We start from the raw sequence: 13,193 nt of genomic DNA, 5'->3' as shown, positions 1-13,193 counted from the left end.
TTCTTAAATATTCCTCAGTTGATGGTTCAATACATTTTCAATTATCGTACGGACTATTGTAATTTTCTTTTCTTTTCATATCACAAGTGTACCCTGCTATAATTATCACCAGATGATCTTATTGAAGCACCACCATCATTTCTAAAAGATATGTGACAAATACAAACAAAATCTCCATTGCAGAAACTTGTCATGACAAACATTTTGACAACTACAAATTCATTTTTCATAAGTCTAGCAAGAATCATTTCATCATTATATTCCTGCTGTCTTTCTATATTTCTAGTATATAGAAGAACTATTGTTCAGACACTGTCGCCAATAATGGAAGGTTATCTCTCCCTTTGTAATGTTGACGACAGTCAATCATGTCGTCAACGACAGTGACGACAGTCAACATTACAAAGGGAGAGATAACCTTCCATTATTGGCGACAGTGTCTGAAAGTGGGCGATAGGAACTTGCGGAACAGTGGAACCAACTATGCAAGGAGTATCTAGAAAAGCCTCGGATGATTTTCGAGATTTTCAGAATGACTACAATTCAAGGTGCTGAAAGCAGTGGAGTACTACTGAGAACCTACCTACTGCACCACCATTAGGCAATGCCTCGGGGAGAATTTAAATTGCCGCGTTTTGGGTAAAGCTCCGGCAGCGTTGCGCACCGGATGTTGCGTACCGTATGATTTTAGGCTAACAGTTGGCCTAAAAAGTGTTTGATAGAGGTTTATTTTTTAATCTAGGGTTTTGCGTTGCTCGAGCGTGGTTGGTTCGATCATTTTCTCTTCGGGTATTTCGGGAATTTTCGGAGCTAATCGTGGGAAGAAATCGTTTAGCGTCGTTTAAATTCTGTTTCAATATGTGTTGGAGTTTTGTTTAAAAAAAAAAAACTCCGGAAGTACGCACGTTGTGGTTTCTTCATGAGGGGATATCGAGGATTTCAAAAAATTTGGATTTCCAGGACCATTCCTCTAACATAAAGACGGCAAATTTCGGAAGTCCTCTTTCCTGCTACTATTATTTGTTTTTGCAAGATCCATCAGTTCTTATTAAAGCCCAAATTGTCACAATTCTTTTGGAGAGAAGGGGTTGTCATGCATCGTAGAAGACTGAAGGGATGAGAAAATGGGGGCGTGCGATGAAAGAGAAATTGAGAAGTGATGCGACGGGTGGAGCGCTTAGTGGCCGTAATGCTATACTGCATTAATTTCACGTATATATACGATCAGGAACATGACCATATTTCTTCATTTTCCTGGGAGATATCGATCTTGCTGCAATCTTCCATGCGATTCTTTCAGAACAGCGTCTGAGAATGGCTGTATTGTCTTTGCCATCTATGGTGTCTGATTTCGAAGGCGAAATCGGTCATGTTGTCGTGGCTGGAAACGAAACGCTGATTTTCGTCAGGCTATCCACTTGGCAGGGGGAGTGGGAAAAAATTAATACCAAGCTCCAGAGTTTGGTGCCTTTCTTAAAGAAAATCACCTCTCTCTCTGCAGTTAAATCCGGTAATTTTATTAACTTTTATCTGGATAGAATTATGGAATTACCTTTGCAATTATTGCAAATTGCTCTGAATGGAATCAGATCGGAACAACAACCGTTTGCGAGAAGCTAAAGTTTTGAAATGCAATCTTAGAAGCATGAAGTAGTACAGACATTCAAATCTTTAGGTGAAGTCTACATCGTAAAGGTGAAAGACTCGTTTGAAAGATCATATATCATTCGACGACCTGCGCCTGAAACATACTTGGTAATCAATACTTATCAGACTGTTTGAAAAGAAAAAAGTGGTTGAATTTACGGTTTTATCTCGAAGAAAAATCTGATAAATCAAAAAATGACATGTAACAACATTACAGATTTATCTTATTGATAAAGGCATGCAATATGAAATACAGTTCGGTGAAATCTACGAATTTCCGCCAGAGTTGTTCGAATTCGGGATGTTCAATTGTGTCTGCCCTGTTCTGGTGCCATCTGCGGAAGAGCTAAACACGTACAAGACCTTTGTTGGGTATAAATGCAAGTGCATTGTAGGTAAGTTTCGACGAGATCAACGACAGGATTGTGACGTGATGCAGATATGACTTTATTTTACTATGTGTGCAGTGGAGGAAGTAGAGTGTTCTAGTAGGCATAGTGGATTTCTATAAAGCTGAAATTTTCTAGAGGCCGTCTCAAAATCCATAGTGGTAATGGGATTTGTTCGTGGTCGATTACTGATAGAAATTAAAGGACATTATGAGGATCTGTACGATATTATTTTTGGGAAAAGAGCAAATCGTCCTGGCGGTAGTGGTGAGATATTAAAAAAGTTGTCCTTTTCTTTGTTCGATTTGCGGTATTTTCACATTCACATTTCTAAAAGTAAGGGAAATATTTTAAAATTGTTTAAAATATTTGTGTCAAGCAGTTTCCGGAGACTCAATATCACCATATTTTCTTTATGTTTCTGAGTGGTTGACGACTCTAGACATGGACTTCATGAGATAGAAACAAGGTTACCTCTCTTAATCAATAGCTCCGACCATCCACTTACCTCTTCGCTTTGTACGTAATTTGAATGATATCGACTTTCAATCTTTTTGAATGACCAACTCGTGGCGTTTTAACCACTTATCATAATCATATACAAAAATTATTCTAATAGTTATACAATCGATTTTTATCTTTCCGATCTTCTGTATTGAAGGCATTGCATTAGCAAAGTTGCATTTGACAACCGATAAAAATCCAGGACATTTACAAGCTGGACAGATGGATGATAGTTCTAGCGCAAGTAGCGAGTCGACTTTTCCTCGTCCGTTTATTCAGAAAGTAGGAATTTTTCAAATTTCTAAGTGCTTCGTTTTCAAAAGATGCGCCCGTAGTCGTGGACATGAATTTCATAAAAAAAAAATTTCAGACCGGATTCAAAATAAATGCCAATGCACGATTGTTGTTTCCAGACGGAAATGATTTCGCTACTCCAAAAAAAGAGAAACGTGACAACATTTTAATTCTCTACTGACTTCTGCTTATCTTTTAAAAAAAGCTTTTTAGCAACTCTTTTTCATAATAACGTCCTCTTAAATAATAGTGTTTCTTTTCTTAGATGTTCGTATGGGCACAGGATTCATCGTGGAGCATGATAGAATCAAGGTTTTTTTTTTTTCAAAGTTTCATCTCTATCCCAGCAAAATACAGAAAAGTCAATAGAGACTTTGTGATCGTTATCTTTTGCAATCTTAAGTTCACTTCTCTCAGCAGTTGCTCTCTGATCTTACAGTTGTTCAACCTTCAGCATAATATTATTATTATTGTTATTATTAACTACTAGTTGTTAATTATTAATTATTAATTTAGTTGTTAATCATTAATTATTGCTAGTATTATTATTATTATTATTAGTTATTATTACTATTAATTATTATAATTGTTATTACTTTTATTATTCCGCAATTTCTGAAAACCTAATTTAGATGGGGACTCTGTTTAATCAGACAGCGTTCAAACAGTATATACCTGAAATGCTGCCGATGAAAATATCTGCTCGATTTGACAAAACAGACCGTATGATGAACACTTTCTGGGTTGTCAATAAGAAAATTTTCTCAGCTGCTGAAAGAGTAAGTTTTAAAGCTTTCTTATACTCCTGAGAAAGAACTCGCAATTTCATTAAGGTGTGTGAGATAGGCATTATACGGAAACAATTTATTTCAACTTATTGAACATTTGAACTCATTAACTGAATCGTATCCGTTTAACACGCAAGTAGAGAAATACTAAAACCGTCTGTCTACAATGGATTACTTGCACCCCATTGTATATTACTAAAGGCATTGCTTGCTGTGATTGATTTCGTTGTTGGAGCATTTTTTTAACAGTTATCTTGCAGACTATAAGTTATCAGTGTGGAGCTAGTCCTTGATATTAAAAATGTAACAGCTTTTAACGATCATAAAATGATTTTAGGCGTTAAGGGAAGTTGGGAACAAATTATCGCGTTTTCCTCCTGTAAGTCGTAGAAGTGAGGATATCCAAATGCGACAGACACCTTGCATCGCACGTGCTCGGGCTGATACTGCTTATAAATCTCTCTATCGTGGTGTTCCAGCTCAGTACGATTCTCACACGAAGAGGTATCCTTATGATAGAAATGAAGAATATTTTGGGATAAGTGGAGGGAGAGCTGGGTTTGAATTAATATTGGCATTTATAATTGGTTTCCTGCAGAGAAAAGTTTTCTTCAGAATCTCAGTTTTTTTGGTGGATTTCGGATGGTTCAAATGGGTCTTGGCTAATGATGTCCTTGACATTTCCACCATGGATAAGGTTAGTATTATTTTTTTTCCTAAATCGAACCAATTAATATGACTTGATAGGTTGGCGTGTTATTGGTTCTAATGCATTAATCGTTAAATATCATACCTTCCAGTTTCAGATGACCGTCTTTTTTTCTAATTTCAAATGTTACAGTCTGACCCTGTTAGGAATTTGCCAGTAGCAATGATACATTGTCGCGAAGACACAACAAGCACTTATCACGCTAATGTTAGTTATTGTTGGATATTTCTCAATTTTTGCCGCCACATGCTTACCATTTTATTATTTCTCATATTCTTCATATATAACATTCCTTATGAAGATTATGATGAGTTCCAAACGACTGGAGTACTTTATTTGCAGGATCTCATTAAGGGAGCTGATTGCGAAATAATTATCAAAGGAAATGCGTCACGAGACGTGTATACGGTTGATTTATTGAGACCTCCTTTTATGTCAAGTCGATTCGATGGCACAGCCGGTAAGCAACGTATGTTTCATAGTAGAATTGAAGTAAAAGTCAGTATGCACCAGATTCGCATATCATTCTTATCGCCACTAATGTGATTACCACTGAAGCACTTTCTTTTTTAGAAATAAATGGAAGGGAAACAATGGTTGACAATATGCGGGAGACTGAAATGGTTTCATCGTGCAAGAAGTTGGTCACTGAAACCTGTCAGCAACAATTGATGACATCGATGATGATGGAAACATTAAGTATTGCTGGTCGTGAGTTGGCACAACAGCCTCGAGCTCTCTGGTATGTCCTTGATTCTCAGCTATGATCTGGAATTTAGAAGTTTTAATAACCATGTAAAGTTTGTAGAGTCAGTTCACTCTGAATGGGAGAACTGCTGTTTAGATTTATGAATTAAAAATAACATAAACAAGTAGTCGTCTAAATTTAAGTTTTAGGTTCACAGTAACTCTTGATTCCTTACACGGGAATAAGCGAAGGAGATTGATGTTTATGCATTATGAATTATTTCAGGCCAAGTTTCTACCCAACTGTTTTTCCAATGGCGATGCCCATGATGATGGCAGTGATGTTTCCGGTAATGTGGCCAGTGCCATTTACGAACACTAACCTTCAGGGTATTGGAGACAGCGTTGCTGTTAGACCTCAGAACACGGGAACAAATGATTTCGAGGGCGCTACCTTTTCGAATAACAATCCAAGGGGTCGATCAGGCACGCGTGTAACAAATAATAAACGTTCTCCAAAGATGGACTGTATGCAAAAAAGTGGAGCCAGGTTATTGGAATTTTGGAGATTGGAAGTTAATATTCAGTAGTTGTTCTGCAAATCATTGATCCTGACTAGAAAGTGTGACTGTTTCTTAAATCCTTTTGATTTTATTGAGAAATGATGCTTCTCCTTTATAGGAGAACTTTGGACGGCAATTGATTTATTTCGATCCTCTTACTGTATAGAACTAACATGGTTTGGCATCTTTTTCTTGTCATTTGAGTCTCATCATTTTGTTATTTCTGTTCAGATTTCAAAGTAGCAGTACGCAACCAGAAAGAGAATGGCCACGCAGTGACAGCAGTGCTAAAAATGTATTTGCTGTTGTTCCTAGTGATAAAAATAAACAGATGCCACGAAATTCGTATGGAGAGGGTAATTTGTTATGTCATTTGAATTCAGTTTAAAGCTTATCCATTATGAAAGTTGAAGTTCAGTGAATGGAGGATCCATTAATGCATCTTTGATGTCTTACCATTTAGATTAGCAAAGAACTAGTAGAAATCAAAAAACGGTGTTTCTTGAATAGATTTTTCTCGCTCCCAACCATGATAAAAATTTTATCAAATTTAATCCAAAGTTCCTAGGGAAAGTATTCCGACAATGATGCATTATTAGTATCTTTTAGAGAATAATGGACTGTCGTGGGATCTTCCGCCACAGTATGCAAAGCAGCGTCGAACGTTTCAGAGAGGTAAACGTTTCTCGCAGTAGGAATGACTGCTAACTAATTAATACATTTGATTATATTTGGATTAATTGTTTAACAGTAACTGCAAAAGAAGCAGTTTGAAATAGAGATATTTGGAGTGTGACTACGTCTCATTGTGGTCGAAATCAAATTTCTGAAGCACTTTTATGATTTTAATTAAACAATCATTTGTATGTTGTGGATAAATTACTTTTGAGTAGCAAGCTGGAGCAGTAAATCTAATGATCATATAGGTTGTGACAGTAATGCGCAGAAAGATCGGCTTACAGATTGGGAAAAGGTTAGCGCATTTTCCAACTATAATTTCTTAAAAAAATGCAAATGAAGATTTTTTTTCTTTAAAATGAAGCATTGCGATTGAATTTGCTTCTTTTTGCTCCATGTAAACAGAAAGTGAACTATTTAGGCCGTCGCAGCTGATCGAGCAGTTCGTAACCAGCAGGACAATAATCCGTCTGGTGGCGGTGTTTAGATTTGGAAGTAGAAATAATACCAATGTGTCCAGATGTTTCGCTAATTACTAGTCTTCGTTGCTTTGCTAATCTTCGTTGGCATTATATTTCATTAACTTAGGAATGTGAAAGTGACCCTTGTGATCTATATTTAATAAATCTCATTTATTTAAGTGCCAAGTTCCACAAATAAAATTGGGACTGCTGGAATCGGAAAAAAAAAACATCGTTCTGTCACGAATAAAGCATTGCAACAGAGACTACCGCTGGCAGAAAAATTGATAAGCGAAACAAATCCTGTCGGTACTCGGACGCTGAAAACGGTGTAGTAGTTGTGATGGGTTTCTCTTTTAATCTAGGGTATTTTTTATTTTGTAATAGTGTTTCTGTAAATGAAAAGTGACGAACATCAAGAAAAGTTGTAATGAACGTTTATTATTGGGCAAAATGTTACTAGTACGGATCACAAAGAAAAAAAAGCATGTTGAACGCAATAATGATAGTTGATCTAAGCCACTAAAACTGTGCGCGTGAGGAGGAACGGAGAATAGACGACTGGGAGATTTGTACTCCTGGCGAAGCTGTCATACCACTGCGACTTTTGGCTCGCATTTTAGAAAGCGAATTTTCGGCATGGTCGGCACGCTCTTCTGCATCGTCCAACTGATGCTGTATTTGGCGGAATTTTTGTAGGTTTACATTTGCCAGCTCCTCCTGAAATTTCAATGAAAGGCATGGAAATTGACACAAGTGCGGATGAAATGTGCAAGTACGTGAAGCATTTCAGCATGATTCTCTGAAGTCCATTTCATACGGAGGGATTTGAAAACTGAGTATTTAAATAAGTTAAAGATATTAAATATTTGAACTGCACTTACGGCTTCTTCAATTTGCTTCTTTTGTGATTTTAGTTTGTTCTGCAGCTTTTCGATGAGATCTCTTGTTCTTTCAGCATTCTTTTTATCTTCATCTACCTATAATTAGTCGAAATAAAGGCAGTAAGTGTCGTTCTACCGTCTCGCACAGAAAATGTCATCAAAAAAACCGCAAAGTAAATGGTGAACAACCTGAAATTGAAGCTCTCGGATACGCCTTTCATGTTTAGTGAGACTTTTATTTGTCTCCTGATATCGTCGCTGTTCGCCATCGAGTTCGTTTTCAAGCTCACGAATACGAGATTCCAGTTTGGCAATGACCTTCTTGCCACCTTTCAGAGCAGCGGCTTCTGCTTCATCTAGGCGTGCCTGAAATTTACAAATTATTGCTATAAAATAATGCTAATTTCAAGCACTCCAATTACCGTAAGTACCGCATGAGAAATCCAGCTTTATAGTTTTCGTCAACTTCGAAGTGATAAAAAGTGGAATAGAATTTAAAGTGGAGAAGTTTTCAAAGACACCTGCATCTCTTTCAGTTGAGACTCCAAAGCCTTTCTTATTCGGTCATTCTGTAACGAATTTTCCTGTTCTTGCCGCAACTGTTCGGCAAGTCGTGCAGCATCGCTACTTGCTGCTTTACAGCGCTCTTCTGAAGCTTTGTACTCGTTCAAAGTTTCGTCCAGATCAGCTTGAACCGCCAAAAGTTCGGCCTCAAGCTTCTTCTTTACGGAACTCAGCGATTCAGCTTGAGCGGATAACTCATTACATTGGGTATGTGCTTCATTAGCATCACGTTCTGATTGCTTACGGGTTCGCTCTGCTTGATCCATTGCAATCAACATTTCCTCCTTCTCCGACTGCAGCAAGGTTGCTTTCTTTTCCATATTCAAATACTGTTCTCGAATCTCTTCTCGATTACGTTGTTCGATTTCGACCTGGAATGAAGTGCTTTTTCTTACAAGATTTTGAAAAGAAGAAACGAAACTTTTTGTGGAAATACATATTATTTTAAATGACCAGTGGAAGATATCTTTCAAGTATGCATACCTGCTGCTGTAGCTCCCTCATTTGATCTTGATAACGTTTTACGTTTTTCTGAGCTTCAGCGTTTGCCTGATTTGCATGGTCTAGAGCTATTTCCAGTTCGTTGATATCCGATTCCAATTTCTTCTTCAGTCTCACCAAATCGGCCTTACTTCTCGTCTCATTTTCAAGTGACGCCTGAGAATTTGGTTATATAAATCTAAGTTGTCAACAAATCAACAAGTTCCTGCAATTTAAATATCAGAATACCTCACAGATAGTAGGAAGTAAGAGTCTAAAACTGAAATAAAATTAAAGTGATTAATTGCCCTACAGTTCCAATTTTTTGAAATCTATCGTACTTTTAAAGTTTTTGGTTCTAAATTCATTTTTTTTAGATTCCAGTCACTCCTAAATATATCTTTTGAAGTAACGAAGAAGCTCAGATCACCTGCATAGACTCGATTGCTCTTTGATGATTTTTGCGCGTATTTTCGAATTCTTCTTCCTTTTCTTGAATTCTTTTTTCGATTTCAGCTCTTATTTGTGAAACCTCGACCTGAGCCCGAAGTACTTTACTTTCTTCGGCTTCCAGAGCAGCTTCGGCTTCATCTAAAGCATGCTGCAACTCGTCTTTTTCGACCTCCAGCCGACGAATTATCTTTTGCATTTCAAATACAGAACGACCACCTTCACCCAATTGATCTGTTAGGTCTTTAATTTCTTGCGCCAACTCCTTGTTTTCACGTCTCAAACCTTCAATCGTTTCCAGAACTTCATCTTGTTCAGTTTTCAGTTTGAACAGTTCAGTTGACACATTCCGAGCTTCTCGTTGTGCGTTGTCCACTTCAGCAGCTATGTCGTCAGTCTTCTTTTTCCACTCATCGATTACTTTATCGAAGCCCTTTTGCTTTTTCTCAAGTTGATTTGCGTATGAATTGGCTCGCTCTACATCCATCTGGAATTATAAATTAGAATATAAATGAAAACTAATGAATAAAATATGAATGGAAAAAAATCAAGCGTAGCTTCCAAAATCTAAGACTAAAATTGTTTGTACAGTTTTGTAGGAAAACATAAATCCTGTGCATTATTAAAGGAGAGAGAGATGGAGATTACCTGAGCATCATCAAGATCAGAAACCAAACGAGACTTCGTCTTTTCCAAGGAACTAATCTTTGAATTGGCAGCATCCAGTGCTTCCTGAAGTTCATTGATTTTCTGCGCTTGCCGTTTCTTTGATTCTTCCAGTTCATCGCTTTTCAATAAACCTTCGCTTTCGAAACGTGTTTGCCATTGTTGAATCTCAGCATTTGCGCGGCTCAATTGCTTCATCAGCTCGCTTTTGGCTTCAATTTCTTCCTCTATCGATTCGCGAACTTGCTCGATTTCGTGCTGATAATTTTTCATTTGTGCTGCCAAATTGTTACGATCACGTGCTTCCTCATCCAGCGAACGTCGAGCTTCTTCCAACTGAGATGTCAGCTGAGCCTTCAGTCGTGTCATTGCATTCACCTGCGACTCTGTTTCTTCAATCTGTTTCCCGAGGTCACTATTTTCACTGTTAAGCCGTGTCTTCAGTGTCGTAAATTCCTGGAGCTGTCGATTTTGCTCGTCGCATTTGGTTTGCAATTCGGCAATTTGCATCTCATACTGCTTTGCAAGCTTTTCATTGTTCATTCTTGCTGCTGTTTCGCCGTCAATTTGTGCTACAAGGTCCTCGGCATCGCGTTGCGCTTGCATCTTGTCTTTCTCAATCTTACCTTTCGCTTTCTGCGCCTGTTCAATCTGATCACCCAATTCCGCAACAGCATCGTTATGTTTCTTACGAATTGCCGCAAGCTGATTCTCATGATTCATGTTAGCTTCTTCCAAATCACGACGAAGTTTTGCCAACTCTGCTTCACGCTTTTTGTTTACTTCCACTTGAGCAGCCGTAGCACCACCTTGTTCATCCAGACGATCTCCCAGTTCTTCCAGTTCACGTTGCAAGTCTGATTTTGCTCGTTCCGCCTTACTTCGTGATTGCCGTTCATTCTCCAATTCTTCTTCCAGTTCTGTTATGCGATTTTGTGTTTCGTTAACCTGTTTCTTGAGCTTTCCAACAAGATCCTGCTCTTCTTCCAAGCGTGTTATAATTGCTTGGGCTTCAGCTTCCTTTTTCTTCAGATTATTTTCAATTTCATGTCTCTGCCTTTCAATCTCTTCCATATTCTCTTGAGCAACCTTCAATTCACCCGCAATTTTGCGTTTATGTTTCTCAATTTCGTTACGTCCTCGTTTCTCTCTCTCCAAATTGTCCTCAAGATCGTCTAGGCTTTGTTCCAACTTACCCTTCAATTTGTTACTATAATTTCCTTTGTCTTCCTCAACTTGGAGATCTTCCATCAGTTTCCGATTAATTTCTTCCTGATGCTTCTTCTCTTTGTTCAATTTAGCAATACTTTCATCTTGCTGCTGCATTTCATCTTGCAACGTCCGAATCTGTTGCTCACGGCTTTGTTTATCCGCATCTATTTTTTGCAAACGAGTTTCCAAATCTGCGATTGCTTTTTTCAAATTCTCAACGTCATTTTCGATCTTTTTCTTCGAGCGTGACAAATCAGAATTACGATCTTCCTGGTCTCCAAGTCGTTCCTCCAGTTCCTGTAATAATAAATACTCGTGAGAGTAAAAAATTGCCATGTAATTTTTTTTCGAATTTAAAATTTTTTTAGCTATTTATAAGCCAGTTCACAAATCTCCAACGCCTTTTCAGTACAGCAGTATTTGTTTAGAAAGAAATAAACTAACATGAATCTGTTTTTCAACATCGGTTTTCAGTGCCGACAGCCTATTGAGACGATCATCGACATCAGACAGTTGTGCCTTGGCCGCTTCTAGTTCATTGAAAACATTGTTTCGTTCTTCAAGTAATTTCGTAGAATTGCTTTCCAATTCCTTACGAGCTTTTTCTTCGTTCGCTATATTTTCTTCCAGCTCTTTGATTTGTTTATTCATTTTCTCGATTTCTTCCCCTTCTTTGCCGCATTTAAGCATAGGCTTAATTTTTCCGTAAATAAGGAACCAGTCCCAGGTACGCAGCACGCACCACGCACGAATGTTCCGCTGTAAAACCAATAAACCATGGCGTTGATGCATGCGTCGTCGGCGATCGTCTAAATTTATATAGGAACGAATCTTAGCCTGGAATCCAGTAAGAACCTCGCCAAGTTTCCGATCTCGAAGATCTTCCAGATGTGCCAAAACACCAGCTTTGAAAAAAACCTTTGTTTTACCAACACGAAAATTTTCTTCCGTTAATGCTCCATCATTTACAAGTTTGCTGAGCATCACTTCAGCAGACTTTTTCGGATCGTCCTCACTCTTTGCTTCTTTAGCAGCAAGAACTGCATAACGCTGTTTAAAATCGGCATGCAAATTTCGATTTGGGAAACCTTTACGACATATGCGAATACCTTCCAATACACCGTTGCAAGTAAGCTGGTTTAGAACCAGAGCAGCATCAAGAAGTCCAGAAGTCTTCTTTTCATTTGGAATGATGCAGCGGATGAAATGTGGATGCGTCATGTTCAGCATGCTCATTAAACTGTTCAAGGATTCTCGGTACATCATGGAAACTGTTAGAAACGATCCTGATTTACCCTTCTTTTTTCCACCGCCTCCATCTGAAACATTAAACTGATTACAATGTGGAAAGAACTGACGTAATAAAATTTGCAACATTCGTAAAACTGAAAAATAGAAGTTCTCGAATTATGATAGCACGCACAGAATATGTGTATCACTTTTATCATCACAAATAGTCTTTGGCATCATAGAGTAATGTGAAGTTGAAATGATGCTTAAAACTGATGAAATGATGGTTGTAAATGTTTCAGTGACTACAACCACACAATGAAGATGTTGTTTGAGCGGTGTTATATGCGGTAAGTCTTATCGGTAAAATGGGATGACTATATTTACAAGTAAATAAAATTTAGTGAAGAATTTTTCTGACTGACATTGTAAACTTCTCGTACCTAAGCAGTCACGCTATCATGGAAAGAAGTGCTGCACTGAGCAAGCAAGCAATGTTGAAAGCAAGCCTACTGAAGTAGCTTGGATTGATTTTGGTATTGCCAATTAGTGTTTATCGACACATCTTTACTGGATTCTAGGACTACAAAATTCAGAATAAAATATGATTTCACAACTTCTTTTTCTCGTAAAAATTCTAGAACTCCAAAAAGTTACATATAAATGAGACAGATGATTCTGAAAAACTACGAACCTTTTGCGGCAGCAGCTTCTTCCTGCGTTGTGTAGTCCTGCCATATTTCCACCAGAAGGTCATTTCCTTTGGATGCTTTCATAACAGAAACAACAGTATCATTAAGTGGATCCTTGTTTTTCTCCAACCAGTTCATGACGTTGTAACGTACAGTACCGGCGTAATGCTTCATGGCAAAATGTGCTTCGCTTTGTTTAACCTTTCGGTGGTTTCGGTTTCTCGAAGTTGGGATGTTTGCCGAGATGAGTATCAACGAGTTTTTGAGCTAAAGTCAGATCAGTGGCTTTGGGTAC

General features: G+C 37.9%; 2 protein-coding genes across 2 annotated transcripts in view; one reads left to right on the top strand and one right to left on the bottom strand.

Moving 5' to 3' along the window:
• Positions 1–1,314: 1,314 nt before the first annotated feature.
• Positions 1,315–6,864, top strand: LOAG_08129 (hypothetical protein; the record flags this gene model as incomplete). The annotated part of the gene is made up of 18 exons (XM_020447623.1): positions 1,315–1,510; positions 1,676–1,755; positions 1,865–2,042; positions 2,175–2,303; positions 2,698–2,822; positions 2,911–2,989; positions 3,100–3,146; positions 3,467–3,613; positions 3,960–4,126; positions 4,238–4,319; positions 4,464–4,538; positions 4,674–4,791; positions 4,905–5,073; positions 5,305–5,568; positions 5,813–5,937; positions 6,191–6,256; positions 6,508–6,554; positions 6,681–6,864. 18 exons carry the CDS (start codon positions 1,315–1,317, stop codon positions 6,744–6,746), a joined length of 2,160 nt encoding a protein of 719 aa, XP_020302165.1. The 3' UTR covers positions 6,747–6,864.
• Positions 6,865–7,242: 378 nt separating this feature from the next.
• LOAG_17800 (myosing heavy chain) overlaps positions 7,243–13,193 on the bottom strand; it is a gene marked incomplete at both ends in the record, with an annotated part of 8,829 nt that continues 2,878 nt past the window's right edge. Inside the window, 9 exons of the mRNA XM_020450464.1 lie at positions 7,243–7,440; positions 7,605–7,700; positions 7,794–7,970; positions 8,126–8,539; positions 8,652–8,825; positions 9,079–9,585; positions 9,747–11,273; positions 11,421–12,295; positions 12,901–13,083. Coding sequence (XP_020305853.1) covers positions 7,243–7,440; positions 7,605–7,700; positions 7,794–7,970; positions 8,126–8,539; positions 8,652–8,825; positions 9,079–9,585; positions 9,747–11,273; positions 11,421–12,295; positions 12,901–13,083 — 4,151 coding nt within the window. The remainder of the gene's footprint in view (positions 7,441–7,604; positions 7,701–7,793; positions 7,971–8,125; positions 8,540–8,651; positions 8,826–9,078; positions 9,586–9,746; positions 11,274–11,420; positions 12,296–12,900; positions 13,084–13,193) is intronic.

This window comes from Loa loa, assembly GCF_000183805.2.
Source record: "Loa loa unplaced genomic scaffold supercont3.130, whole genome shotgun sequence".
NCBI classification, from domain to species: Eukaryota; Metazoa; Nematoda; class Chromadorea; order Rhabditida; family Onchocercidae; genus Loa; species Loa loa.
The sequence above is the reverse complement of the archived record's forward strand: the minus strand, read 5'-3'. Positions and strand labels throughout refer to the sequence as shown.